The 25,641-nt window shown below is 37.9% G+C and overlaps 1 protein-coding gene across 3 annotated transcripts in view; it reads left to right on the top strand.

Moving 5' to 3' along the window:
- EML5 (EMAP like 5) overlaps positions 1 to 18,744 on the top strand; it is a 117,311-nt gene extending 98,567 nt beyond the window's left edge. For all 3 annotated transcript variants that reach the window (XM_086612639.1, XM_086612638.1, XM_086612637.1), the window contains 14 exons: positions 620 to 749; positions 1,437 to 1,535; positions 3,623 to 3,643; positions 6,525 to 6,698; positions 8,134 to 8,342; positions 10,292 to 10,449; positions 11,312 to 11,426; positions 11,890 to 12,078; positions 12,272 to 12,444; positions 13,734 to 13,896; positions 14,971 to 15,074; positions 17,340 to 17,493; positions 18,276 to 18,376; positions 18,708 to 18,744. In XM_086612639.1, coding sequence (XP_086468765.1) covers positions 620 to 749; positions 1,437 to 1,535; positions 3,623 to 3,643; positions 6,525 to 6,698; positions 8,134 to 8,342; positions 10,292 to 10,449; positions 11,312 to 11,426; positions 11,890 to 12,078; positions 12,272 to 12,444; positions 13,734 to 13,896; positions 14,971 to 15,074; positions 17,340 to 17,493; positions 18,276 to 18,376; positions 18,708 to 18,744 — 1,827 coding nt within the window. The remainder of the gene's footprint in view (positions 1 to 619; positions 750 to 1,436; positions 1,536 to 3,622; positions 3,644 to 6,524; positions 6,699 to 8,133; positions 8,343 to 10,291; positions 10,450 to 11,311; positions 11,427 to 11,889; positions 12,079 to 12,271; positions 12,445 to 13,733; positions 13,897 to 14,970; positions 15,075 to 17,339; positions 17,494 to 18,275; positions 18,377 to 18,707) is intronic.
- The last annotated feature ends 6,897 nt before the right edge of the window (positions 18,745 to 25,641 follow it).

The raw sequence follows: 25,641 nt of genomic DNA, 5'->3' as shown, positions 1-25,641 counted from the left end.
AGGCACCTGTTTGTTTTTTCATTGCCTGGCCAATGCAAATAAATACACTCACTTTTGATTAATCTGAAGTGGAAATTTCATCTGACCTTGAAAAACACAGTTCTTCATATCAACTGAAATATTTTCTATTATATGAAACAATGTTTGGTGTAGCATAATAAATGGCCTTTTGCCCTCAGTGTTTGAGAAGTTTTAGGCTGTAATTCAGCTTTCTTAATTGCCAGCTGGAATTAAATTGTGGACCAGTGTTTGTCATTCTTTGTTTCTTAGTTTCTTCAAAAGAGCTGTGCTCTTTTGCTCACTGTAATTTATTTATTTATATGCATGTGTATGAGTATCTCATTCTGTGTATTTATACGTGTGTGTGTACACATAGAAATATACTACAGCATCCACCAGAGATGACAGGATGATGTGACGGTGTATGACAAGAATGAGCAGCAATGTGGGCTGACAAGAAAGGCACGATCTCAGTTTCTGTTGTTTTGAGACATCATTAAACTCCTTTGCCTTTACTACATAAGGACACATTTGAAAAATAAAATCCTGGAAAAGATTGTAAAGTTCATAACTGCTTTAAGGTCTTGAGTATCTAATAGAGGAAAATATCTTTTTTTAGGACCTCATTTTGGAGCTGGTATTTGGGTACCGAGGGAGGGACTGCAGAAACAACGTGCACTATTTGAATGATGGTGCTGATGTAATATATCATACTGCATCTATTGGGATCTTGTATAATGTGGCAACAGGTAGGAGAAAACCCACTTGAGGAAAAGTGTTTCTTCACACACATGGAGTTACAGTTTGTGAAGTAACTGGTATGCTTTAAATCTTATAAAAGTATGTGGGAAAATTATTAATTGTTTCTGAAAATTCAGTCTGTAGAGATGATTCATAATAGCTGCATAAGCAAACTATATTGAAATGTTTCTGGTGACTGAATTTTGAAGAAAGCAAAGATTTGATTATTTTTCTATTAGCTTTCTGAAATTTGCTTTTTAAAATGATCACAGAAACAAAAACAGCTGAACAATGGGGTAATTATAGTTGTTTAATGTTTTTTCTAAGACTAAGTTAATTATTTCTTGTTTGGTTTACATTTCAGTCCTCCGTATCACGTATGTTCATTCTCAGTAACCAATTTAGTTTCGATAAAAGAGACCTCTTAAGGAGTAACACATGCAGTTTGTTTCTGTGATATTTAAGCAACTTGATGTGGAAAACCTGAGGGAATGGTTCAGAGTTACTGAGTGCTACATGTTAAAATTGAGATAAAAAATTAGGAGTTTCTGTTTCCTGGTTTTAAGCTCTGAACTGCACCATCACCATAATGCTGTTTTCTTACAAATATTATAAAATTTTAAAATATTAACCATGTCTATATGTGTATAAATGTTTTAATTAAAGTCGAACTATTTTATATGTATTTTTTTTAGGCTCTCAGTCTTTTTACCAGGAACACAATGACGATATTTTGTGCCTCACTGTAAACCAGCACCCCAAGTTTACCAACATAGTGGCAACTGGCCAAGTAGGTATGTTTGTATTTCTGTAAAAAGAAATTAACATAAGAGCATGCAATTAGGGCCTTGTGAGTTCATGATAAATCACAAAAATATTTGATTTTGCTATCTCCGTTTGTATGAGTGTTACTCAGTTACCTGTCCTCTTTATATGTTTTGAGTGTAATTTAATAAAGTTGAACAAAAAACATTGAGGCTTGAAAGAAGATTAAGCTTATCTTTTGTTTGGAGTGTTATCAAAAATATTTTTTTAGAAATCTTAAGCCCCATGAAATTAGACTGGTTTTATTTAACTATCAGCTTGTGTTAGGCCTTCCAAAGAGTCACAGCCCTTCCAAAGAAGCTTAATTGATCTGTCTTTCATTTCTATATGGCCTAAACTCAGAATTCTTAAAATAGATGTCACTTTATATAGGTTTTATCTCGTCAGGCAGATTTATAATATCTACTGGTGTTTTGATAATACATAGCTGTAATATTCTAGGCAGAACCAAAACCTGAATGTTTCCCTACAGATAAATCTAGATTTAGGGTGAAAATATATATGTTTCATAGTAACATTAAAATTGCTTTATGAAGGAACCAGGTTAAAAAGAAAAAATACCACTGTACATATGCATAGGCGAACTAATACTGCTGTTTCAAAATTTTGCAGAATAGTGAAATTTTTGTAGTCCTACAACCCAATTGCAGTTTTCATAGCTTCAGTTGTTTCTCAGCAGATTCAAAACCATATTGTTTTCCTTAGTGCATAGAATACAAAAAAAACACCATAGTTTATTTTAGCCAGAATAGCTTTTATTTTTTTCTTCTGTAGATTTGTTTTAGATGTTTCATCTCGCTATGGTCAGTTTGTCAGCATTTATTACCTGCTTCCCTCTGTCCTTTGGATTTTAAAGTGCATGTCTCACTAAAATTGACTCATTAATAGTAGTAACTGCTTAGCTAAAATAGCTTCATTTCTTGGTGAGTTTCTTGCCTCACATCAATTTAAAGAAATCATTAATGGAAATTATTTAAATGGAAATAATTATCAGCAGATTTTTTCTTACGGTTTGATTGCAAAGAACATTTGCATGAATTACAGACCTTTTATTGTCTTCAGGAATTTGCTTTTTCAACATATTTCTTATTCTGACCTTGTTTGCTTTTCCATATGATAGAATATAGGAGAAGAATGTAGGCAAAATGTGAAAATTTGTTCTTTGCATGGATTTTCTTCAGTGTTTGTCTCACCCGAGAAGAAACACAGGACCTTTAATGCTTTTTTATTTCATAATAATTTCTACATTAACTAGCAGTAGAACAGTTTTAACTGTTTTGTAATATAGATTAAGGCATACAGATCAGGAACAGATGACACTTAACAATTAAACTACAAAACGTATTTTTAAAGAGGAAATTAAATCTGAAAAATGATCTGAAATTAAAACATCTTCAAACAACATTTATTTTTAGATTCTGAACAGATGTTAAGGAGTACATACTCCGTAAAGAACATACTTAACTGCTTCTACTTTTCCTACTGATATAACTGGCACAAACATAAACCATCATGATTTAAATCTTCAAAAGAGTTGCAGAAACATTATTTCAGGTATTTTTAAATGGCAATGCTGTTATGCAGAGTCTCTGTAATACTTCCCAGTACCTGAGCCTTTATAATTGTGGTTTCTTAATGCTTCTATAGAAGAACTTCGCGTGCATTTGCCACTTGTCAAGATCAGACTGAAACATTACTTCTTAGCAGAATAGCAATCAGCGGGGGTTTTTTCTACTTAATTTGTTAAAATATCAGCAACATGTAAAATATGGTTTTTATTTAGTTTGGTAGAGAGAGACCTAACATACACTAAAACTAGTTTTTTTGTGTTGTAACTCAAAATGGAAATTAAAAGATACTCTATGAATTTTTATTTCTGATGTGACCGCCTTTTATCAGTAATTGTTTAACACTAAAAGCAGTATTGGTGCTGCTGCAATGGAAAGAGATGACATCAAGGTGTGTGTTAAGAAATTACACTAAATGTGGCATATATTTTCTTTAGCACTTATATTATTTCTGGTCTAATTATTTTTCTGCTGCTTTTCCATTACAGGAGACTCAGCAGATATGTCAGGTAAGGGAAATAAAATTTTAACATCTTCAGGTGTAGTCAGCCTACCTAGTAGCCGTCTACAGCTTTATAGAGCAATAAGTGACGTGAATTCATTTTTAGTTTATTAAAACCTTGTATCAGTCATATTACTGTCAGCATTGAATATAAACAGCTCAGCAAATTGTAAATATAGAAACAATTAAAATGTTAGAACACACTTAAAATCTACTTTTACTGTAACATACTCCCTTCTTGCTGCCCAGTGATTAGCGAATTCTAATACGTACTGCAACTGTAGCGTTTCTGTGAACGCCTGCAGGTTTTATAGACATGTTGGGGCTGACAATTAACATTTATTTCAGACACTCAATTGAGTATAATTTTAAATATGCGTTTCTAAAGTAAATTTCATTGAGGAGGCCTAGGTGACTGAGTGAAAAAAACAATCACCTTTCACATTTATGTATGATTGTCATGCAGTTATTACCACTGATCCAAAATGCCTGTTATGATGTCAGTTTAATTTTTTCTGTATCATTTTGGGTCTTTGACAGTTTGACAGTCTTGACTGAGCTAATTTTTATTAAGATGTTGTTTTTTCAACTGTAATCGTAAAAATTCATCACCATCATGTGTGAGTGAGTTCATTGTTGAGCAGCCATAATTGTCTTGTGACACATCTTCAGAGATGCATAAATGTATGTTCATGTGTACCTAGAAAGTATAATAATCTTCGTGTGGATCTGAAGCCTGTTCTGTGAAGAACAAATATACAATGGCATTTTTAATGTGTGTTGACTTCTTTTAAATATGCCAAATTGTGCTTGCTCTAAGGATGGGAGGAAGAATATAGGTACCTTTTCCCACACTTTTAAACTGTATAAAAGAAGCAGTGATGATATGGTTGGTTATTTGAAAGAACATCTCTAGTCCTGCATATAATGCCTGGAGACTTTCCCCCTCTCACTTGCCTTCTTCCTACTGCAACTTTAGTTTGAGCTTATGTATATTACTAAATTCTGTTGTCACTGCTTGAAACCAGCACTCTTACTTTTTCTTCTTTATGGAACCATTAGTCTGGAATCCAAGCTACTGTCTGCCTTCATTAGAAAGTTGCATAGTTGCACTTAAAACTTATCGATGGCTATTTGGCACCTTTCTTACTGACAACTTCCGCTTTTCTAGTTCCGATTTTCTGTTGTCTACAGTGATGCAGGGGTTCTTGAAGCAGTAATGTTTGTAATAGGCTGGAAATTAAGTTTCGTAATGACTTGGTATAGATTTTCTTCATTTTACTGAAGATATTTTTTGTCCTGCCAGTCCATGGTAGCTTTATCTAACTTCTCTGAGATGGAGATGACACCTTAGAAAATCTCTCTTATGAGAGCAGATGTTGAGCAGCTGGAGAGCTGCTTGTGGACAAGCAGGATGCAATGTCAGGACAGAGACTTTCAGAATAACACCATCAAGTAGGAGGAATCAAGAGTCTATCTTCTCTGTCCTGCAAGTCTTGCTCTAAAAGATTTTGTCAGGTTTTACTCATGAAATCTAGGTGAAAGTTTCTGTCTGCCACCTGAAAGAAAAATTTTGGCCAAGGTTATAGTGGATGTGCACAGGTCAAGGGTAATACAGAGTACTACCAAGGGGAGCGCTGAAGAGGAAAAAACAGTTCAGAGCCATAATAAAGCTTTACCTTCCCTCAACTTTTCATAAGGACAGCAAGGAATTTGCTGAAAATTTTGAGACATGCTAGTTGTTGCCATCCCCTGCCCTTTCTGTTTTAATGGCATGACTATACTATGCTGTAGTACCTCTCAAAAGGTGAGGATAACAGCATGTTGGTGCTATGAGAGGAAATTCCTATGGGAAACAGAAGAAATTAGGAGGATTGTTCTAAAGACTGTTTTGGAACAGCTGTGGTATTGTGCTTAAAAACTTAGTTTTATGTGGCTGAAATTTTACCTAGGTCCCTGTGCGTACTGTTTCCCATCATATGTGTGCCTTTGAGGGACTAAATTTAGCTAATTAGAAATGCAAAGCATGGAGCTGAAATAGAATTTAGTTTATGTGAATCTGAGTCTATGACAAAACCCAGTAACCTCCAGACTCTGCAGTCAGATTTACTAGAGATCAGAAGTAAAGATGTTTGAGAGAGAATCTTACTGTCCTGGAAACGCTCTAGATGCTATTCAGAAATTGCAAACTATATATGGATTGCAGGATCTTTGGAGAAAGCATTGCATTTGAAAAAAACCTAGCTGTCATCATAATAGAAGTGATCACATACATTAGTAGCATGGGAAGACGGTTCTTACTGCAAGGAGGTTGCAGTCCAAACGATGCAAACTAAATTAAATAGCCTACTTCTTCCACATCAGTAAGCAAGCTGATTATTCAGCTGAAATTCTCCTATGAGAGCATGCATTTCAGACAGATGGCCATTTTGTGGAAAAGGAGATTTTGGCCTTGCACTGTAAACTAATTTCTCTGTAGCTATCAGTTGTCCAAAAGCCCCATGTAGAAATTGTGTTCTTGATGATTTACTCAATATTTATAAAGGTTTTTGAGTTAGCACGCTGAGCTAAGTTTTACTAGGAGAAAAACAGAAGACAGCTTGCTTTCAGAGCTTCTGCTATGCTTCAGAAGTCCAGTAACAGGTTAAGCAAAGTTTTCATCTCCTGTAGTGAAATGAGGCCAACTTCTTAGTCCTACTTAATGATCCTGTTTGCCGTAAATTGGTTTCCAAAGGGAGGCCAAAATCTCCTTTCTTTTCTTTCTTTTTATTTTCTGTCTGACCAGAACAATTTTATTTGTCTTACTAAAAAAATATTAACTGCTTCAATAAAAAAAATCATTAGACATTTTCAAAACACACTGATTACATGTTTTTGTATTTGTGTAGCTACAGCTCCTTCTATTCATGTGTGGGATGCAATGAACAAGCAGACACTGTCGGTGCTGCGGTGCTACCATTCAAAGGGCGTTTGCTCAGTCAGTTTCAGTGCCACTGGCAAACTGCTGCTCTCCATAGGGCTGGATCCCGAACATACCATTACCATTTGGAAGTGGCAGGAAGGTGAGAAAGTGGTTGTTTTTGTAGAATGTGTTTATGTTGTTAGAGGTATGTTGGCTTGAGTCAATAGCGATTGTAACATAAAAATATCAGCAGATTGAAAATTACTGCAATGAATGCTGTGCACTATGCACTGCACAAGAATAGGTAAAATAAATATACTTACCCATTCTAGTAACTGCTAAATATATCTCCTGAAACTGCTGTGTAAAGATGAAGATAGTTCACTGATTTCTAGTTAGAATAATTAAAGAAAATTGTAGTCTTAATTCGTTTGTATTTTTAAACCATTTCTTTGCTGCTTGGTAAAAGCTCTTTGTAAAAACTTTTTATTCTTCTCTGCTCTTATTTTTCTCTAAAGTCTGATTAATGACTAGATTGTTGTACTCCTAAAATTATCCCCCTAAAATTGCAAATTGCATAAATGTGATGCCCGCACAGCTCCTCTATGCAGCTATGTAATTGATGTCTTAAGCTCTCCTAGGTGTTTTCAGATTGGCTTTGATCTGAGTTCAAGATTTAGGCTAAAGTGATTTGGTCAGCTCCTTTCCTCATCTCCTTTCTGTCTGACAAAGCCATGCTCAGATTATGAAACTGATTCTCTAGTCTTAGGTTTTTTTATTCCTCTTTCTTTGGAGATTTCTGTTGATTAGCTAGTATCTCTCAGAAGTTTAAAGATCAGCTATCGAGTTAAAAAGTGATCCTTCACAGCTTCTCTGTTAGATCCTGTGGAGCTGGACACAATGTCAAACGTGTATTTTTACAGTCTTAGGTAGTATGAAGGATGTGTGGTAAAATTCCGTGCAGCAGTTCGCTGCTCTATCGTCAGAAAGTGCCTGTGCTCATGCTTAAGAGTTGATACAGATTCAACACAGCAGCTAAGGATCCAGATCAAGCAATCCTCATATGGGTCAAAACGTCTGATTTTAACACGTCTTTAACACGTCTTACCTTACTTTAACACGTCTTTAAAAGCATTACCTTTGAATCTAAGACTGTATGTAACAAAGTCAGTTTCTGCATTTTCTGCAGAAAGAAAAAAGGTTTTCTAGCTTGGGACAAAATTTGCAGAGAAGTCATTCATTAGCATTTTGTAATTTGTCCAGAGTTTGGGATTTTCAGAGGAGTCATGGGAATTTAAGAGAAGATGGAAACTTACTTGGATCTGAGCTCCTGATTCTTTTATACTCCTGAGGAAATTGAAAATTCTGAGTAGATTGCACCTTCATTAGTTGCTACACTTTGCTACTGGGTCTTATTAAATTATTTTTTTTTAGCTGCATCTTAATTTAGTTTTAATTTAGGAGCAGTTTGTGCTTTTCTCCCCAGCCTGTGTGGTCTTGGATGACTCATCATTCTCCATAATTTTTATATTTTTTTAAACTATAAATGTATATTTTTCTCAACGACTTCAAAATGTCCATTTTCTTTCTGCCAGGTGCCAAAATTGCCAGCCGAGCTGGTCATAACCAGCGTATATTTGTAGCAGAATTCAGGCCAGATTCAGATACCCAGTTTGTTTCTGTGGGAGTAAAACACGTAAGGTTCTGGACACTGGCTGGAAGAGCTCTTCTCAGTAAAAAAGGGCTGCTGAGCTCCATAGAAGATGCCCGAATGCAAACAATGCTATCTGTAGCTTTTGGAGCGGTAGGTACCTTAACAAACTATTAAAAAATGCATACAAACAAAAATTTTTGAACTCTTCTGCCTTTATTCAGTTCAATGAGACTTTTCTAACTTGCTAATGAATATGTCAGATGTTTTATTAAACTCAGTTTAGCGTTTCTAATACCTATCTGCTAGTTAAAACTAGTACAGTACAGAACAGAAAAGAAGAAAGCATATGGATTTGTGTGTTTTCAAAAGAGACAAATGTATGTGCTTTGGACTGATAAGATGCTGCTTGGTGTTTAATCCAGGTAAAACAAAGCTGACTCTAGACTGCAGGAACCAAACAGGAGAAATGAGGCTAATTTTATGCCCACCTGGGAGTGATTATATTATAATCTGTATGCATTACTACTCATGCGTGATCCAATAGCATCATTGTCCTGGGGCATTCGTTAATATCTATGACTGTTAAATGACTGCAGTAGTGTTTTGGTTTGGTTTGCTTTGGGGTTTTTTTGACAGATGCGGGCCTTGTTGCTAAGTTCACAGCTTTGCCATTCCAGGAGTTGGTCTGTACGAGCAGCACTCATGTCTTCAGCTGGGCAGATAGCCGCTTTTGTGATGTGGTGCTTCTCTTTTATTGTGTGTGTTACTGTCCTGCTTGCTGATCTGCCTATTGGGTCCAGACTGAATTTATACTATTGATTTTGATTTTTCAAACTGTAACTGGCCTGTGGTTTCATTTTTCATGAGACCATCTCTTTTCCAGAGTGGTCTCTCTCTCTCCCCCACCCCCCGATTTGAGAGAGTCCTAAAAAGCAAAAAGATATTTTCCAAATGATAACTGTTAGACACACACAGCCCAGGCATTAGTCTGTGCACTTTCTTATGGAGGGACAGATTCTTAGTGTGAAAATCAGGCTGTATGCTGAATGTCCTGGAGTATGGTATGAGGTTAGTTGAGGATACAAAGCTTGCAAAAGTTTTGTAAAAAGCTGGGCAAACTGAATAAAGCCAAATCCAAATTTGGTGTGTTCTCCATACTTCCTGCAGGGAGCGGTTCTGGGATTAGTTTCCTCCTTGATTTTGTCTCAGAAGGAGCGAGTTGAGATGCTTCTAAACAGGATTTGGAAGCAGCCCAACAGTTATGCTGCATCTTCACAGTGGATCTGCTCCCAAGTTCATTTCTAGTCCTCTTTTATTTACTCATTTATTAGGGCACTAATTAAGACACTCCCCTTAAAAAAAGGATATAGAACATCAATCAACCTCAGTCAAGGCAAGTGTTCTTGCCAAATATATACATGCATACTGTTAGTCTGAAATACTACGCGCGATACTGAATTTGAGAGTTGTTTACATAAGTTAAAATAGTTTTTCTCAATAACCAGTTCCCGTTGGTTTTAAGTCTATCCTAATAAATTTCCCTTAAATTTCAGAGGTAATTAAATTTATTTTTATTACCTTTCAAAAATCGGAAGCAGAAGTAAACAGGCAGCTTTTAGTTCTGAGTTAAGTCAAACTGTTTTCTTCATAAACTAATTGTTACTGTAATCCAGCAAGTACCTTCACCTAACAACAAAAATAACTGCAAGCATAGTGTACGTAGCAAGAGAGTGCAAACTGCCTGTTTGTGTGAAGTGTCAAAACTGTTCTTGGTTTTCTGTTTTTTTTAACACAGTTTGCAGCCCTGATAGGCTGAAAACACAGATAACCCTATGGCTGAAGCTCAAATCATTGCATTTCTTCTTGCAGCCCAGAGCCTATTAGCTACAAGAAAGCATGTTTCAGACTTCGAGAAAGAATATAGTAGCTCATTGTTTTGTCCCTATAGGTTCTTATTACCCCTTCCAAAATTTTATCTTCTACATCATCAAATAAAAGCAATCTAGCCTAAATGCAAATGGTGATGATCTTTATTTCTGAATGTTTTTCTTCCTGCCTTACTCAGAATCAGATGATGAGTCTATTTTTCCCCTTTTCAGAATAACTTGACATTTACAGGTACTATCAGTGGAGATGTTTGTGTTTGGAAAGATCATGTATTGATACGAATTGTGGCCAAAGCTCACAATGGACCTGTTTTCACAATGTACACCACATTAAGAGACGGTTTGATTGTTACAGGAGGCAAAGAAAGGCCGTGAGTCTTCTTTTTTCTTTTTTCTGCATGCACATGTAATCTTTAAAAAAGGTTTGGGTTCATCCCATCTAATACTGGGCAGTTGAGACATCGAAGCTAGAAGAGTAGTCTCTTTCAGATCCCTGAATCAGTGGTAGGAAAAGAAGTAGCCACTACCTCCAAAGTACAGGTAAGCCCACATGAGCTTCAAGTCCCTATTTTTTTCTGTCGATTATAAGAGAAGGCCTCGAGTTGCTAGGAATCTGATCTGGGTGCCTTGCTTAAGTACTTGAAGTTAAGAGAGACGAATCAGAATCTAAATGCTGTACAAATAGTTCTTCATAATTTTAACTTCTAGAGAAGTCATCTTTCTAAAGCACACATGCAAGCTTCTTCACCATTTTATGATGACTTTATTTTGGTTAAAAATAATAGGCAAGTGTAAAATAAATTACCTGAATGGGTTATCAGTTATATTGAATTTTCAATTGTACTTCATTACATCAGTCAGGTAGTGTTTGTCCAAGTACAAATACACAATTACCAAAGAGATTATCTAGTTCTCCCTCCTTAAGATGAAAAGGTCTGAACTATTATAATCAAAAGTAATCTTCAAATAACCTTATCATGTTACTAAATGCTGCAATGTTATTTATCACAACATTATTATTTTTGAGAGAAGGCAAAAACATTTAGTTTGAAATACAGCTTTAAACATTAAAAAGTTACCTAGTCTTTGGTGGATTACTTGTTTTTCTGAAGTTGAACAGAGGTTGTTAATCCAAGTAATTTGTACAATTGTGATTAAATAAATGAATGATTAGTTAATTGTCATTTTTTGTGCCAGACATTATACTCATAGTTGTCCCTGATTTCTTCATAGTTCAAAGGAAGGAGGAGCAGTTAAGCTATGGGATCAAGAGCTGAAACGATGTCGTGCCTTCAGACTAGAGACAGGACAAATGACGGACTGTGTTCGCTCTGTTTGTAGAGGCAAGGTAAAGAAAGCATCATGTCTTTAAAATAAAACTTAGAATTTGTGGATTGATCTATAGCATTAAATATATGATAAATTGCTTGCTCCTTCTCTTCTAATTAGTATTTGAAATTAAAGGTTGAGGGAGAAGGTGTCTAGAACTTAACAGCAGAAAAAAAATCTACTTCAGATGATCTTACTCAGGATAATATTCTGTATATATTTGTTAAAGACTAAGGATTTCTATTTTTTTTTCACACTTTAAATATCTGACTTACAAGCAATAACTCAACAACTAGCATCATGATTTATGTACAGCTTTGTACTTTAATAAATCATAGAGGAATTAAAAAAATAAATTATATTTGATTACTTGATTTCAGCAAACCTTGACAGAACTATAGCTTTGGATTATATCCTTATTACTGTTCATCATGAATAGTTAATATATTATATCAGAGATCGTTCTTTCACTGTTGTTCAAGGGGAAAATTCTTGTTGGGACAAGAAATGCCGAAATAATTGAAGTTGGAGAGAAAAATGCTGCATGTAACATTCTAATTAATGGTCATATGGATGGACCAATCTGGGGCCTAGCAACGCATCCTTCCAGAGATTTTTTCCTTTCTGCTGCAGAAGATGGCACTGTAAGACTCTGGGATATTGCTGAAAAGGTAGGTGTTGGAGATTAGTTGTTGTGCAGGGAAAAAAAAATAAACCCAGACTTGTGGTGGTGTTGAAACTCGTCTTTTAATGCATTCTGAGAATAATCCATCCGATAGTGGCAAACTGTTAGCATAAGGTACTTTCAGAAATACTTTCTGAAAACAGAAACACTTACTCTTCTGGGTTTTTATTTCTTCACAGAAGATGCTGAACAAAGTCAGCCTAGGACACGCAGCTCGTACTGTTTGTTACAGCCCAGAAGGGGATATGGTAGCTATTGGCATGAAAAATGGAGAATTTATTATCTTGCTTGTGACGTCTCTAAAAATTTGGGGGAAAAAAAGAGACAGAAGATCAGCAATTCAAGATATCAGGTCAGAAAATATAATGCCTTTGTCTATTGTAGTATTCTAGAAATCTGTATTATTTTGAGTTTTAAAAATACAATTTTATGTTCTGAGGAGCATTGCAATGATATTTCAGAGAGCTAGAATCAGTGAGTGGATTGTGGAGTTTGTGTGATTACTCTGATACCAGGAACAAAAAGGAAGGAGGAGATACATGAAGATAAGAGATAGCAGTCAAAAAACAGGCAATATCATAGGACAAGTGTCAGATGATAATGCCAAGGATTAGTTAAAATGAAGTGTGAATGGGGAAGTAAATGGACAATAGGAAGAGACCATCCTAATCAGGGGGCAGGTGAGAAGGTGTGAAAAGGAGCAGGATGAGATGATGTGTAGGAGGTAAAATGAGATCAGAAGTTTATGAAAACTGGATGTGAGAGACAATGGAAATGCCTGTCTGTCAGTTTGCTCTTTGTTGTCTTTTGTTAGAAAGGAGTTAGCAAAAGTAAAATTTTGCTTTCTGGTTCCCGAGTCGGGGACAAAACTTTTCCTTCTGTGAGATAATTGATCGTGATCAGCTAAGGGAAGCTTCTGGAGAGCAAAGTGGGATGAGTGAGAGAAATATGAGCAAACAGAGACCTTGCTGCAGGAAAGCAGGAGAGCCCTGCTGGGAGTTAGGGCGTTGCTGGAATCAGAAAGCTGTCCCAAGGCATGCCTCAGAAATAACAGAAATAAACAGAGATAAGAGAAATAAAGAAACTTCCCTAGTAACGCAAAAGGGGCTGTGAGGAATTTGTTCAGCTCAGGAAACTACTGGCTTTCGAGACTAGAAAAGAAAACAGGATAAAAGAAACTACTGTGCAAAGACACATTGGGCAGATTAAAGGTTTGATTTCACATTTTTTATTCAGTACATTTCATCTAGAAGGTCTGGCTTTTCTTCGTTTACAGCATTTCATTTTTCTAGTTTGTAGCCTTGTAACTTTAGCATTGGAGAGTCAAAGTCATCGGGGTATGTCACAAAGTTGTTAGACCGGTGAGATGGTAATGAGATCAGATAATGTACAGAGTTATTCCATAGATGGTCCCAGTTCACTTATGTGTGACAGCTGTACCAAAATTATTGCCACCTTCTGCTGCATATACGTTCCATGAAAATTTTGTTTCAAAAGTTATTTTGCTTAGCAGACAAAATACTCTGCCTCCCTCTTTAGTTCTGGATAGCGGATACTTGAAATGCAAATTTATCTGTGCTCAAATCTTAGAATCTGTTGCAAGTGCCAACCTGTGTTCATAAAACCCTGTTATTTATTCAGGTTTAGCCCAGATTCTCGTTACTTAGCAGTCGGTTCCAGTGAGAATGCAGTGGATTTTTATGATCTGACTTTGGGTCCAACACTAAATCGAGTCAGCTATTGCAAAGATATCCCAAGTTTTGTGATCCAGATGGACTTCTCTGCAGATAGCTCTTATCTCCAGGTATCAGTCATTGATTGTTCAAGATACTGAATGGAAAACATACTCGTGACAGATATTCTGCAAGTATTCTCCTTTGACAGCTGCTAAATTCTGTGATGAAATGTGGGAGTGTAGTAGGTTACTGTCACTAGACTGTTACTTTCTTGTAGTGATAAATGGATGATTGTCGTGGGTTAGGCCACTCCGGCAACTAAACCCTATACAGTCCCTCTCTCACCCTCCCCAACCCCCAGGGATGAGGGAGAGAATCAAAGAGGAAAAAGAAAAGAGACCCGTGGGGGATGGGAGTCCCATCTGATGGGCAGCTTCTGCCACCCGGACCTCCCCCCCCCCCCCATCAAGCCATGACAACGATGAAAATAGTTATCCTGGATATTAAATACAAGAAATACGCAGGAACAAGAAACAGATTTCAAAATCACTGTAATGTGTCTACCTGCCTTTTTACCTCTGTGATGCTGATGGTCTATCTTAAAAGAGTCTATCATTCTGTAAGCCCCAGGGACCTGTGAATTCTTCATCTCTCTGACCAGAGTGGTAGCATTACACATTGTTTCAGTGCTCACCGTTGTGGAGCAGCACCAAAATCATGGTGTTACAACTCCCAGCCACAGGGCTCAGGACATTTCTTAAAATCAAAATAAAGTAGGCATACTTTGCTTTCTATGTTTTGTTCACATCTGAGAGGAGGAAAAAGCTTCTCTCATTATCAAATCAACACCTACAGGCTGAAATGTCGGTTTTAATGATATGGGTTTATTTTGCCTTATTTATTTATACACAGACAGACATACTAACACACACAAGATATGTAGAGAATGAATATGTGCAGAATGTGAGATGTTACAATTATTTTTTTATTAATTAGACATTTTAAGATTTTGTATGATTTATCACTGTGGATTTTTTATGCTTGTGTAGGGTTTCGAGAATTTTCAACTCATTGAGCAAGTTTCATTAATAGCTAGGTTACTTATAGAGTAAAAGAAAATGCTTTTCAAAGCCCTTTAGAATTATATTTTCATATTTTCAAATGAGTTCATACATCCTGAATTCTCTGTGGTCATCTCAAAGGTCTCTACTGGGTCTTACAAAAGGCAAGTCTATGAAGTGCCTTCAGGAAAACAGCTTGTGGACCAGGCTGTGATTGACAGAATAACATGGGCTACTTGGACAAGGTAAATGATTCTGATATTTACACCTGTCAAAACACTTATTACTTCCAGGAGAGGCACTTACTGTTTAAAAGCATATTTCATCCCTTCATTCAGTCAGATACTTTCTTTTAATGCACCCATCTGCTCTGGCAACAGATCAGGTAAGTACAGGAGAAGACAGTACATAGCAGATTCCCTCTGTAGAACATGAGCTGTTTGACCAGTGAGGGCATCTGATAAAAACTGATCTCTCTAATGTGTGCCTTTCTATTTGCTGTGCATCTCTAGCTTCCTTTGATGTATCTCCATCAGCCTCAGTAGTTCTTCATTGCACTGTGCAAATTACTTGGAATACCGCACTATGTGCTTCAAAAATAGTGATTTGAGGATAAGAGTACAGGGAAAATGAAAACATATGAAAACATGAAAAGACAATACAAGTGATAATTCAAGTTTTATTTACAGTATTACACTAATGGTATCTATATATTAAAGTTGCTATTAACATTTGCGTATTAAAAGGTATACAAAGGTACTTCTAAATACCTTAAAGTTGTTATATTTCGTTCAAAATAGACTTAGAAATTGCACAAAGAATGATACCATATTTAATGTTTATTTCACATTTAAAGAACTTATTTTATATTCTATGCAAATCTGATTTCCTGTGCCTTATTTCAGGCTCCTTTGCCTACTTTCAATTATTGTCCTCTGATTAGCACCCTCAGACAAAAACTGAGAATAAATACTTGAAAATTTTCCAAATATGAACCACTTCAAACCATAATAATCCTGACTGTTTGCTGCAAGACACAACTAAAACAAAGAGCTTTTCAGAGAGCTCTGAAAACTAATGTTGTGACCTTTTTGTTTTCTGTTTGGTTAATCTGTTTTTGTCACCTCTTTGGTACAAGAAAAAGAAACCTGTGTTTTCTGACCCAATTCAGTATGTCTGAAGTAAATAATTCCTTTGTGAATATTGTGTACTGTGCTCTAATTTGGGGGGAAAGAATCACAGAAAAAATGCCAAATCATTGGGGTATTAACAAATGATGAGGTGTTTGTTTCTGTGCATTCTTGGAAATATGCGTATACATTATAAGCACAGCTGAATAAAAATCAACTTTTCACAAGGCTTTACAAAGGAAGTTTTCTATAAATGTCTGGTTTGGGATCTTAAGATAATTATGTTTTCTATTTAGGACAATTTCTCTTCCCCCCCTGATTATAATGAAGAATCTTTACTAGACTCAAGGAAACTTTTCATTTTATTGATATATAAATGTTGCAGAATCAACAAAACATAGTTATAATGAGAATATACATATTTTTATCTTCCAAAAGCTGAAACTTATTTATCTAATGCTTATGCTATAGTGCAGAGGAGGGCCACAAAGATGATCTGAGGGCTGGAGCACCTCTGCTATGAAGACAGGCTGAGAGAGTTGGGGTTGTTCAGCCTGGAGAAGAGAAGGCTCCGGGGTGATCTTATAGCAGCCTTCCAGTACTTAAAGGGGGCCTACAGGAAAGCTGGAGAGGGACTTTTTACAAGGGTGTGTAGTGATAGGACAAGGGGCAATGGCTTTAAATTGAAAGAGGGCAGATTTAGATTAGATCTAAGGAAGAAATTTTTCACTCAGAGGGTGGTGAGGCACTGGAACAGGTTGCCCAGAGAAGTTGTAGGTGCCCCATCCCTGGAAGTGTTCAAGGCCAGGTTGGATGAGGCTTTGGGCAACCTGGTGTAGTAGAGGGTTTCCCTACCCATGGCAGGGGGGTTGGGACTAAATGATCTCTGAGGTCCCTTCCAACCCTAACCATTCTATGATTCTATGACATTCTATTTTTAATTGTCCTTTATAATTTTTTTTTGTCATATACTTCACTGGACAATATTAGTACAATTGATTTCACCTCAGCTTCTTAGTGTTGTCATGGGCCATGTTGTTTTGGGAATTACATTATAGAATCATAGAATGGTTTGGGTTAGAAGGGACCTCAAAGATCATCTAGTTCCAACCTCCTTGCAATGGGCAGGAACACCCTCCACTACATCACGTTGCTCAAAGCCTCATCCAACCTAGCCTTGAATATAATGAATCCATTTCAGAAGCAATTATGGAATGATATAAAAATTAATTACAGAGTAAAATCTATATGAGGTGTGTATGAGTAAGAATAAAATCACATTTTTATAAAACCAGTTGCAATATGAGAGCTGCTTACTATTTCCTTATTCTGTTGTTTTGGCTGTAGTTTTCAAAAGAATCACTTGCTCTTCTCTTTCAGTGTTCTAGGGGATGAAGTAATTGGAATCTGGTCCAGGCACGCTGAAAAAGCTGATGTAAACTGTGCCTGCGTCTCTCACTCGGGAATCAATCTTGTAACAGGCGATGATTTTGGCATGGTCAAACTGTTTGACTTTCCATGTCCTGAAAAATTTGTAAGGACTTGTTTTTGCATCATTACAACAAGAAGTACTGTTGATGTTATGGTCTCGTATTGTTTCTCTAGAAGATGTATGATGGAAATATTTCCTTCTCTGAATTTGTAGCTTTTTTAATGCATCTATGTAACTTTAACTCTATGGTCTCATAAGCATGCTTTTTACCTCAAAGTTTTCCTGCCATTTTGTGCAATAGCTCTGGCTATAAGCTCTTGTGGGTGGTAAGATTGTCTGCCAGTCTGCATTAGCATAGTGCCTTCGTACTGAAAATCCCTCTAGTTTTATTTATCTTCATCTCCAGTCTCCGTTTGACAGATGAGGAAGACAGCTGGTAATTTTAGTGCCATCTGTGTATTTCCATGGATGGAGAGTTTACAGATTTTTTTGCTAACACTAGCACTGTTAATTTTCAGGGTTTGAGAATGCACATTGTAAACTGCTTACACACTTATAATGAAAATAATTTTTTCAGTGTTAAGAATTTTACACAAAATTTAGAGGTTAGTCCTGTGACAAGACATACTTAATTTTATTATGTTGGCTTGAGGATTGTTCCCAATTTGCAGGTGCTGTCCCATTTGGTGACAGTTTAATCTGCGTTGCAGCTCAAAGTAGTTCTTCTTCAGGAGATCTTTCACTTTTGAAAACCTGTATTACATTCTGAATGATAGAAATATGTGATGAAATAAAAAAATAGACAATAACATGCATGCCTTGGTTGATTTTGGAGGACACAGAGTATTTAGACTCTTATTTTATTGTTGTTGGGTTTTTTTCAGGCGAAACACAAACGATTTTTAGGTCACTCTGCCCACTTAACAAATATTCGGTTTACAAGTGGAGACAGATACGTGGTCAGTGCTGGAGGGGATGACTGCAGGTATGTACCCTTTCCACTGTTGTCAAAAACTACACAACAGTGGACATGGACAGTCCATAACAGTATAAAGCTCAAGTTCAGAGTCTTCGTCTTTTTATCTGCATGCTTGCTTTTCTGTTTGTACACGAAGAAATGGATATTTGCAGCAAAATAAATAGCCTAGATGTTAATATGAACAGTTAAGATTTAATACATTAGAATATGTTTACATCTGTATTCAGAGCATCATACTTTTAACTGAAATTTTTCTTTTGAGAAATGTGTTAACCATTTCTTTCAACAATATTTTAGTCTCTTATATCTCATATTTAATACCTTTTTGAAATCACAGCTTATTTGTTTGGAAATGTGTGCATATGCCTCATTGAGAGAGACGTGGAGACTTGCAAAGAGGACACTGCATGAAGTACCAGGCATGAAATACCCAGGATTGCAATGTGACATTCTACTGTGCCCTGCATGCCTAAGAAACGGTGCTGACCCAAGACACTGAGCAATCTGTCTCAGAAAGACAAGCATCTAGAGTCTGACAGAAGGATGGACTGCAACAAATACGCTGAGGCCATTAGGTTTGCTTCAGTGTCGGGTAATCCGGGTTTGTATTTCACTCACTGCCAGATGTTGAAAGTGAAATATTTGGATAAAAGGGAAAAATTAGTTGTTAATCAATGTACAGTTTCACAGTAAGATCCTGGGGTTTTAATCAAGAGATGTTATTTCTGACCTAGTGCTGTACATTGATCTATTTTCAGCATGAATGTTTCTCCTTTAAGTTTTGGGATCCGAGTATCATAGGAAAAAAGAGTATTCCATATTTTATTACTGAAAGAAACCATATATTAACTCTTAAATATATAGTATTTTAATAAATGTTTAATTATTATAATGGAAATTATATTTCTATGACTAGTCAAAAGGAAACATCATCTGGTGAAGCAGAAAATAAGACAGCTGATTCCTTAAGACTTAAATTCTGTATTTAGAGGCCTGGGTCACAGTCATGTCTGGTGAAAGCTGTTGGATGTGCATGATCTTCATGGCTAATTTAGTGTTTTTGTTGCACTTAAACATTAAATTAGTTCCGTGAGCAAAAATAGATTTGCTCACTTTGCGAGTGCCTTGCCCACAACCTAAAAGTCTAACTCCAAGTTTTGCCTTGTGAATAAAAGTATTCTCAGTGGAAGAGGGATTATTGCTGTGTTACTTGACTGGGCTGTTAGCCTCTGTGCTGGAAATGTGGACGAGGGTGAGGATTTTATAGGCTTAATAATTGATAAAGCTTGGGATGTCACCAGTTGCAAAAATAGAATTTCATAGCAATATGAATTGATTTTATTTTCTCAGCGTCATAGGGGGGATTCAGAGAGAATAGAAACTTTCCAAACGTCATGTTTTGTACATTCAAACTTTTTAACAGAGTTAGGACTAGCTGGGAGAGGTCTCAATCAGATGTCTCTCCCGATTGTAAAAAATGTCCAGTCATATGCTTCTTTAAATGGACAGACCTGCTGTCACCTGTAGCATGAGTGTGTTTATTCTATCCTGCAACATAACTGAGACTCTTAAGTTGAAAAAACATTTCAGTGATAATGAAAACCTGAACAAAGCTGTGTTTTTGGTACAAGTGAGGAAGATTTCGTAGCTGTTTGTCTCAGTCATGTCATAGAGATTCATTACAGACTGAACCTGGGTTTTAATCAGTGCAGTTAATTTTCATGCAACATAGAAGGGAACGGAAGGGAACTCATTATCAGCACTACTCTCATAATGACATTCTGCTGTGAACATAAAGCTCTTTTTCTCTGTGTAAGTCAGCGTTGCTTTAACAATGGCATTTCTGTAGGTCAGTCGGTAGGCTTTGATGTTATTCACCTCTTGCATTCTCTTATGCCAGGTAAAAGTAAAAGAGAAAAAAAAACCTGATGTCTTCTTGTAAGCATCTTGTGTGCATGGTGGTTGTAGAGGGAATGGGAGGGTTTACGTATGGAAGAGAAGGGAGAGAAAAGTTAATGAGCCAGACTTCCGTGCTCTCCTAGGCCCCAAAATGCTTGTTGTGTGCTATACAAAGCTAGTTACCCAATGGTCTTAGATGATATATTTTATGTCAAGCTATAACACGTATTTATTTTAAAGAAGTTGATAAACTAAACAATTATCAGGTTTCTCAGTGTGATGGTTCTTAGCAAAGTCTTGCCAGTCATGCAGCTGCTATTCTACAGGAGCAAAAAGACTCCGTGGATTTGGTCATGAGTGTACAGGGAGATCTTGCCGGTAACGTTTTTGACTTCAGGGGAATTGCATATGAGAATCAAGATGAGACCTGATCTGTCTCTTAACTTTGTCGCCTGCCTGCCTGTTTTATGTGAAGATTAGTATCCGGCATTTAAATCTTCTCTAGGCCAGAGAACTCGGATGCAGTATGCTATTCTATAGCTGTGATTCTCTCCCTTATTAAACACGTCTGTGCAGGACTTCTTGACTTGAAGTAAGATTTGTCCTGCCTCTATTTTAAAGTTGCCTTTTATCGGTTCAGGTTGGATGGCTGTTAAGAGCTCCCTCGTAGTCTGTCCTACTCAGAACACCAGATCAAAGTCCAAATTTTTCTGCCTCTCTGAGTTTTCCCTTCAAAATCCTAGCTTGGTGTCTCCCAGACTCATGATCTTCTGCAGGCCTGCACCCAATGAAAGAGGTATGTGGACCATCAAGAGGTTTGTTCTTCTGATCTCTGTAACTGGTCATGTCCTCTTCTCCTCCCTCCTCCCACCCCCTTCATTAATGCTGTGCCTCTCCACGGATAGTTTGTCCGTTGGTGCTTTTGCCCTGAGGAATCTCAAATGCCACGCCAGCGGTGCAGTGCCAGCGAGGAGCTGAGGGGCGAATGGCAGCGGGGCTGCCCTGGGCAGTGCCAGGCTGGCGGCTGCAGCACGAGAGCCTGAGCCTCCAGCCCTCCCTGCGTCTTCGCTCTCTTCCAGACCGCACCGCTGCTGTAAAGGGCTGAGATGGGAGCTGGAAGCTGAGGAGCTCTTTAAAAACAAAGCTACCAGCCTTGTTCCTCCTGTTGCAGCCAGTATTGGTAGATAGTATTTTCCCTGGAAAACTGCTCAGCGGTTTGCCAGGTAAAATGGGGTCAGCCAGCTGGGAATGGTCATGAATGTTGAGGAGAAGAGTGAGTAGAGCCTCAGCTGGAGTTTTCTTCCTTTGGAGCACGTTTTGTAGGACAAGCTGCGATTCTCTCCTGAAGAGAACAGCTGACTCTGAGCGCAGTTAAAGATGGCAGCTTTGTGGGTTTCTTGGTCATTTCGTCTGTGACGGTGCTTGTTACTGTGCCTCGTTTGCTGTTTACATTAAATGCTACTGTAGTAACTTGCTAATTGTTGCCACCCGTGCTTGAAGCACGTGTCTATGGGAACAGTCTGTCTGTTTTGGTAGGCAGTGGGAGCTCGTGACTGGTTGCTCAGCAGAAAAGGCAGAGGGTGACATAACCCCGTGGGATAGGTCAGGGAAGAAGCTGGAATGTGGTGGGACTAGTGGCAGCCTTTTGTTCAGAAGCATCAGAGAGAAGAAACGTGGGCAGGAGGGCTCTGTCCGAAGCTCGAGAAAGCAACAAGGAAGAGGAGGCAAAAGTTCTTTGTACAATTTAATCACTCATAGTGGATGATTTCTTTCTGTAGCTTGTCTTTCTAACTCTTTTCTGGCTAGCAGCAAACATACATCTTTGGGATCTTTAAAGTTAGCAGTATTTTTTGTGATAAAATAAATAAACTAGAGAACTGATTCAATACAAGCAAAATAACATTTCACTTAAAAAAATAAATGTGCCCTTGAAAGCTGTTTAAATGTGCTTAGAAAAAAAGAGAATGAGAGAAAGAGAATTCAGCTCCTAGGAACAAAAAAAAATTCAAAATAAACACATTTAGAACTGAAAATTGCTATAGTGCAGGAACTGAGGAACACGGTTGAGATTAAGTCAGGGAGAACAAATTAGCCAAATGTATTTAATTGTTTAGATTTGGAATCTTAATTTTTTTATTCTTAAGGAGGCAGTCATTGTTATAGGACTTTCTGATTTTGATGGACAAGGCAAGAGGTGGTGTAAAACCAAAGAGCATCTCAGAAAATTAAGGCTACTTGTATCACTTGTTGACAGCTGAAGGAAGGCCCAAATTCAGAGTAGCTTCTGACTTTGCTCAGTGTCGGTTTCAGGGTAGCAAGATTCATTTCAGAATAGCTCTGAACTTCGTACAGGTCAGGTTAACACTGACCTGGAATTCTACCATCAGAAAGCAGACACATCACGGCCAAGTTATCTCCTGAATCTGGAAGCTAGATCAAAATAAAGGACTTCAATACCAAGAGCAGGGCTTTGATAGCGTTCAGGGGTGGCTTAGATTAAAACTGTGGTCACTTCTCTCAGCTGCTGCCTAAACCCCGCTGCTTGACTTGCCACTTTGCCAAGGCCAACAGCACCCTTCTTTCGACAAGCCCTGCGCGTCTGCCTGTGCAGCACCTCGCCTGCTCTCTGGCTGGCATTCAGCAGTGCTCAGGTCTTCAGCTGCACGTGGATGTCACTCCAGGCCTGTGCACTGGGGTCCCTTATTGGACTTGCTGTGCCTGGTGTAGTAGTGTGACAAGCTAAAGGGTCTTGGTTTCAAATATAGTTCTTATATGGGCAAGGTGACATGTTTCCCTGTTTCGTTATCGGTGTCACGGATGTGACGAGCCTTAATCTTTAAAGCTTATTTCTTTAAATTCTGTTAGCATAAGCTACAGACAAATGTCATTTTGTCAGAGTTCTGGGCAAAATGAATCATCCCGTAGACAATGCAGAAAGGATGGTAAGATTGCGAGTCACGAAATAAACTGCCACGTCAGTGATTTTAACATCACCCGCGGTATTGCACTGCAAACGCTTTTGTTCTCACAATTTTCTTATGCTTCCTTGCAATCTGCTGTTTTCCTAAAGTTTGTAGCTCCATTAGATTTTTGCTCATGTGCATATAGATATGTGAGCTTGCCAAAGCCTGCTATGCATTCTTTATACCAACCCCTGCGGTGTGGTTAGATAGAGCCCGTTTCTTTGGTTGTCTCCAGCTTCTGCTCTTCAGTTAACTTTGACTTCAGCCTTAAACCTTGCATGTCTATTTCAGACCAAAAAAAATAATTGTTTTAGGTGTATAATATGCATAAAAGCCACAAGAAGTTTCCTTGCCAAAATAATTTGTAACTAAAAATTAGGAGGTGGGTTTGATAGGGCTTTTTCTCCTGTCTACTTGATGCTAGAAGGGGTAACCACTCGCCATCCCTTTCTCAGATTACCAACAGCATATCAGTCATAGCCTTGGTCTGGTTTTTTGTTAACTATTAAACCAGCAATCCAACCAATTCACTTTTTCATTGGGGGAAAAAAAAAAGTAAAAAAAATAGGCATGGAACATGTGTTCTCTTTTTCTTCCTAGTGTAAAAACAATGATGAAAAGTGTAAGGTCTGAGCATGGTGACAATAGGCAATTCTCATAATTTCCACTTCTTTTTTAAATTATGGAACATAGGGCAGAGGAAGCAGTAACAGGAAACCAGTAAATATAAAGCCAGAGAAAAGGAGAAAGAAAGGAAAACAAAGGAAAACAGAGGAAGGAACACTCATAAATAGGCAAAGGCAGGACCAAAGAACCAACATGGGTGGTGGTGGCTGGGGAGTCCTGTCACTTTCTGGCAAACATTTGGTTTCAAATGGGAAGTATTCAGTGGCTGGTTGTGGAGTTTAAGGACAGGAGAGCAGCAAAGTGCTCAAGGAAAAGCTGCAGGCAACTTTGTTGGCTCTGTTTTGGGAAGATGCAGCTGCTTCTGTTTGTTGCCCTTTCCACTCCTGTACCTGTGCGACAGCTACGTAGTGCTGAAGTACAGCAGCCAACGGGGGGAACAGCTCTTGCCCTGTGCACATGTTGGTAACAAAGAAAACACTGGGAGTATAAAAATGTTATGGCATACTGAGGGCTCAGGTAAAAGGGTTGACGGATGCATTTTAAAATGCTACTCATCATTTCCACATAAACCAAACGGATTGTTTTATCAGGCCTCTTCTGATTTATCCATATTGTAGCTTCCTGTACAATTGGGCTTAAATGCGCTCTTTAAACAGAAAATATTAGACCAAAGAAATGCTGTACTTTAGAAAGCTCTTCATAACCAATCGGTATCAATTACTGCCTCCTTCATTTCTTTCCTGTTGAAATGTTACTCACCAGTTCTTGGTTCCATTCCCAGACCGCACAGCATTTAAGATGACAGACATTAAAGCTACGGCCGGTATTTGTTCTGTTTGACTCGAGGTGCGATGGAGACAGGTATGGGCAGAGGGCGAGTCAAGTCTTGCACGAGCTGAATTTTCCTTCAGTGGCTCCTTGCTTTAGGCCTCCAAACGTAGATAGAGTAAGCCAGGGAAGGCGAATGTAATGTAATGTAATGTAGGCCTATCAGTACATACCATAGTGAAGTTCCTGATTCTGTCCCATAATAAACCATTACAAAATAAGGAAATAATTGACTTCAGGTAAACTTTAGGTAAAAAAACCAACTAAACTCATTCCAGTTCAGTTGTCCAAGTGGCACCTATACTTTCATCTGTAGCAGCTCTTTGTAAGAAACATAGAATCTGTGCACAAATAGCTGGGCTGATGCTTCTCCTCCTACGAGAGAACAGTGGAGTTTGGGCCATGAGAGGCAGTATGTTCCTGTCGCTTGGGGTGTTTGGATTTCTCTTCCAAAAGCCAAAATACGAGTTGCCTGAGCTTCTGTTGTTTCTTGTGGGGTAACTTGAACACGGTACAAAGTAGTTTTGCCCTTACTAGTGCAGATCTTGCTCAGTTTGAGCGCAGATGCCATGTGAGAGCTTATTTCAAAAAACAAACCAAAACAAAAAATAAACCCCAAACTTTCTTTTTTGAAGCTGTCTCCCAAGTTATTGTCATGCTTGTCCCAGTGATGTCAAGATGTGTCTGGTTCACACTATTCTACATTCTTAAAAGAAAGCCAGTTGTACTCGCTGAACTAGTGCATCCAGCGTATCAGGTGGTTTAAACTGGAGGATGACACCATCTCGTGCTTTACCAGATTTTCGTAAGAGGAATTCTTCTTCCGCAGGAGACAAATGCTGTGCTCCCGTCACGGCGTGTAACTGCCGGTGTCACAAAGCTGCTGCCGCCTGCGGCTGCCTCGGGGGGCTGAGGCAGGAGAGGAGGGTGGAAGGCGAGAACTACAGATCATGG

The sequence above is a fragment of the Tauraco erythrolophus genome, chromosome 6, assembly GCF_009769465.1.
Source record: "Tauraco erythrolophus isolate bTauEry1 chromosome 6, bTauEry1.pri, whole genome shotgun sequence".
NCBI classification, from domain to species: Eukaryota; Metazoa; Chordata; class Aves; order Musophagiformes; family Musophagidae; genus Tauraco; species Tauraco erythrolophus.
The sequence above is the reverse complement of the archived record's forward strand: the minus strand, read 5'-3'. Positions and strand labels throughout refer to the sequence as shown.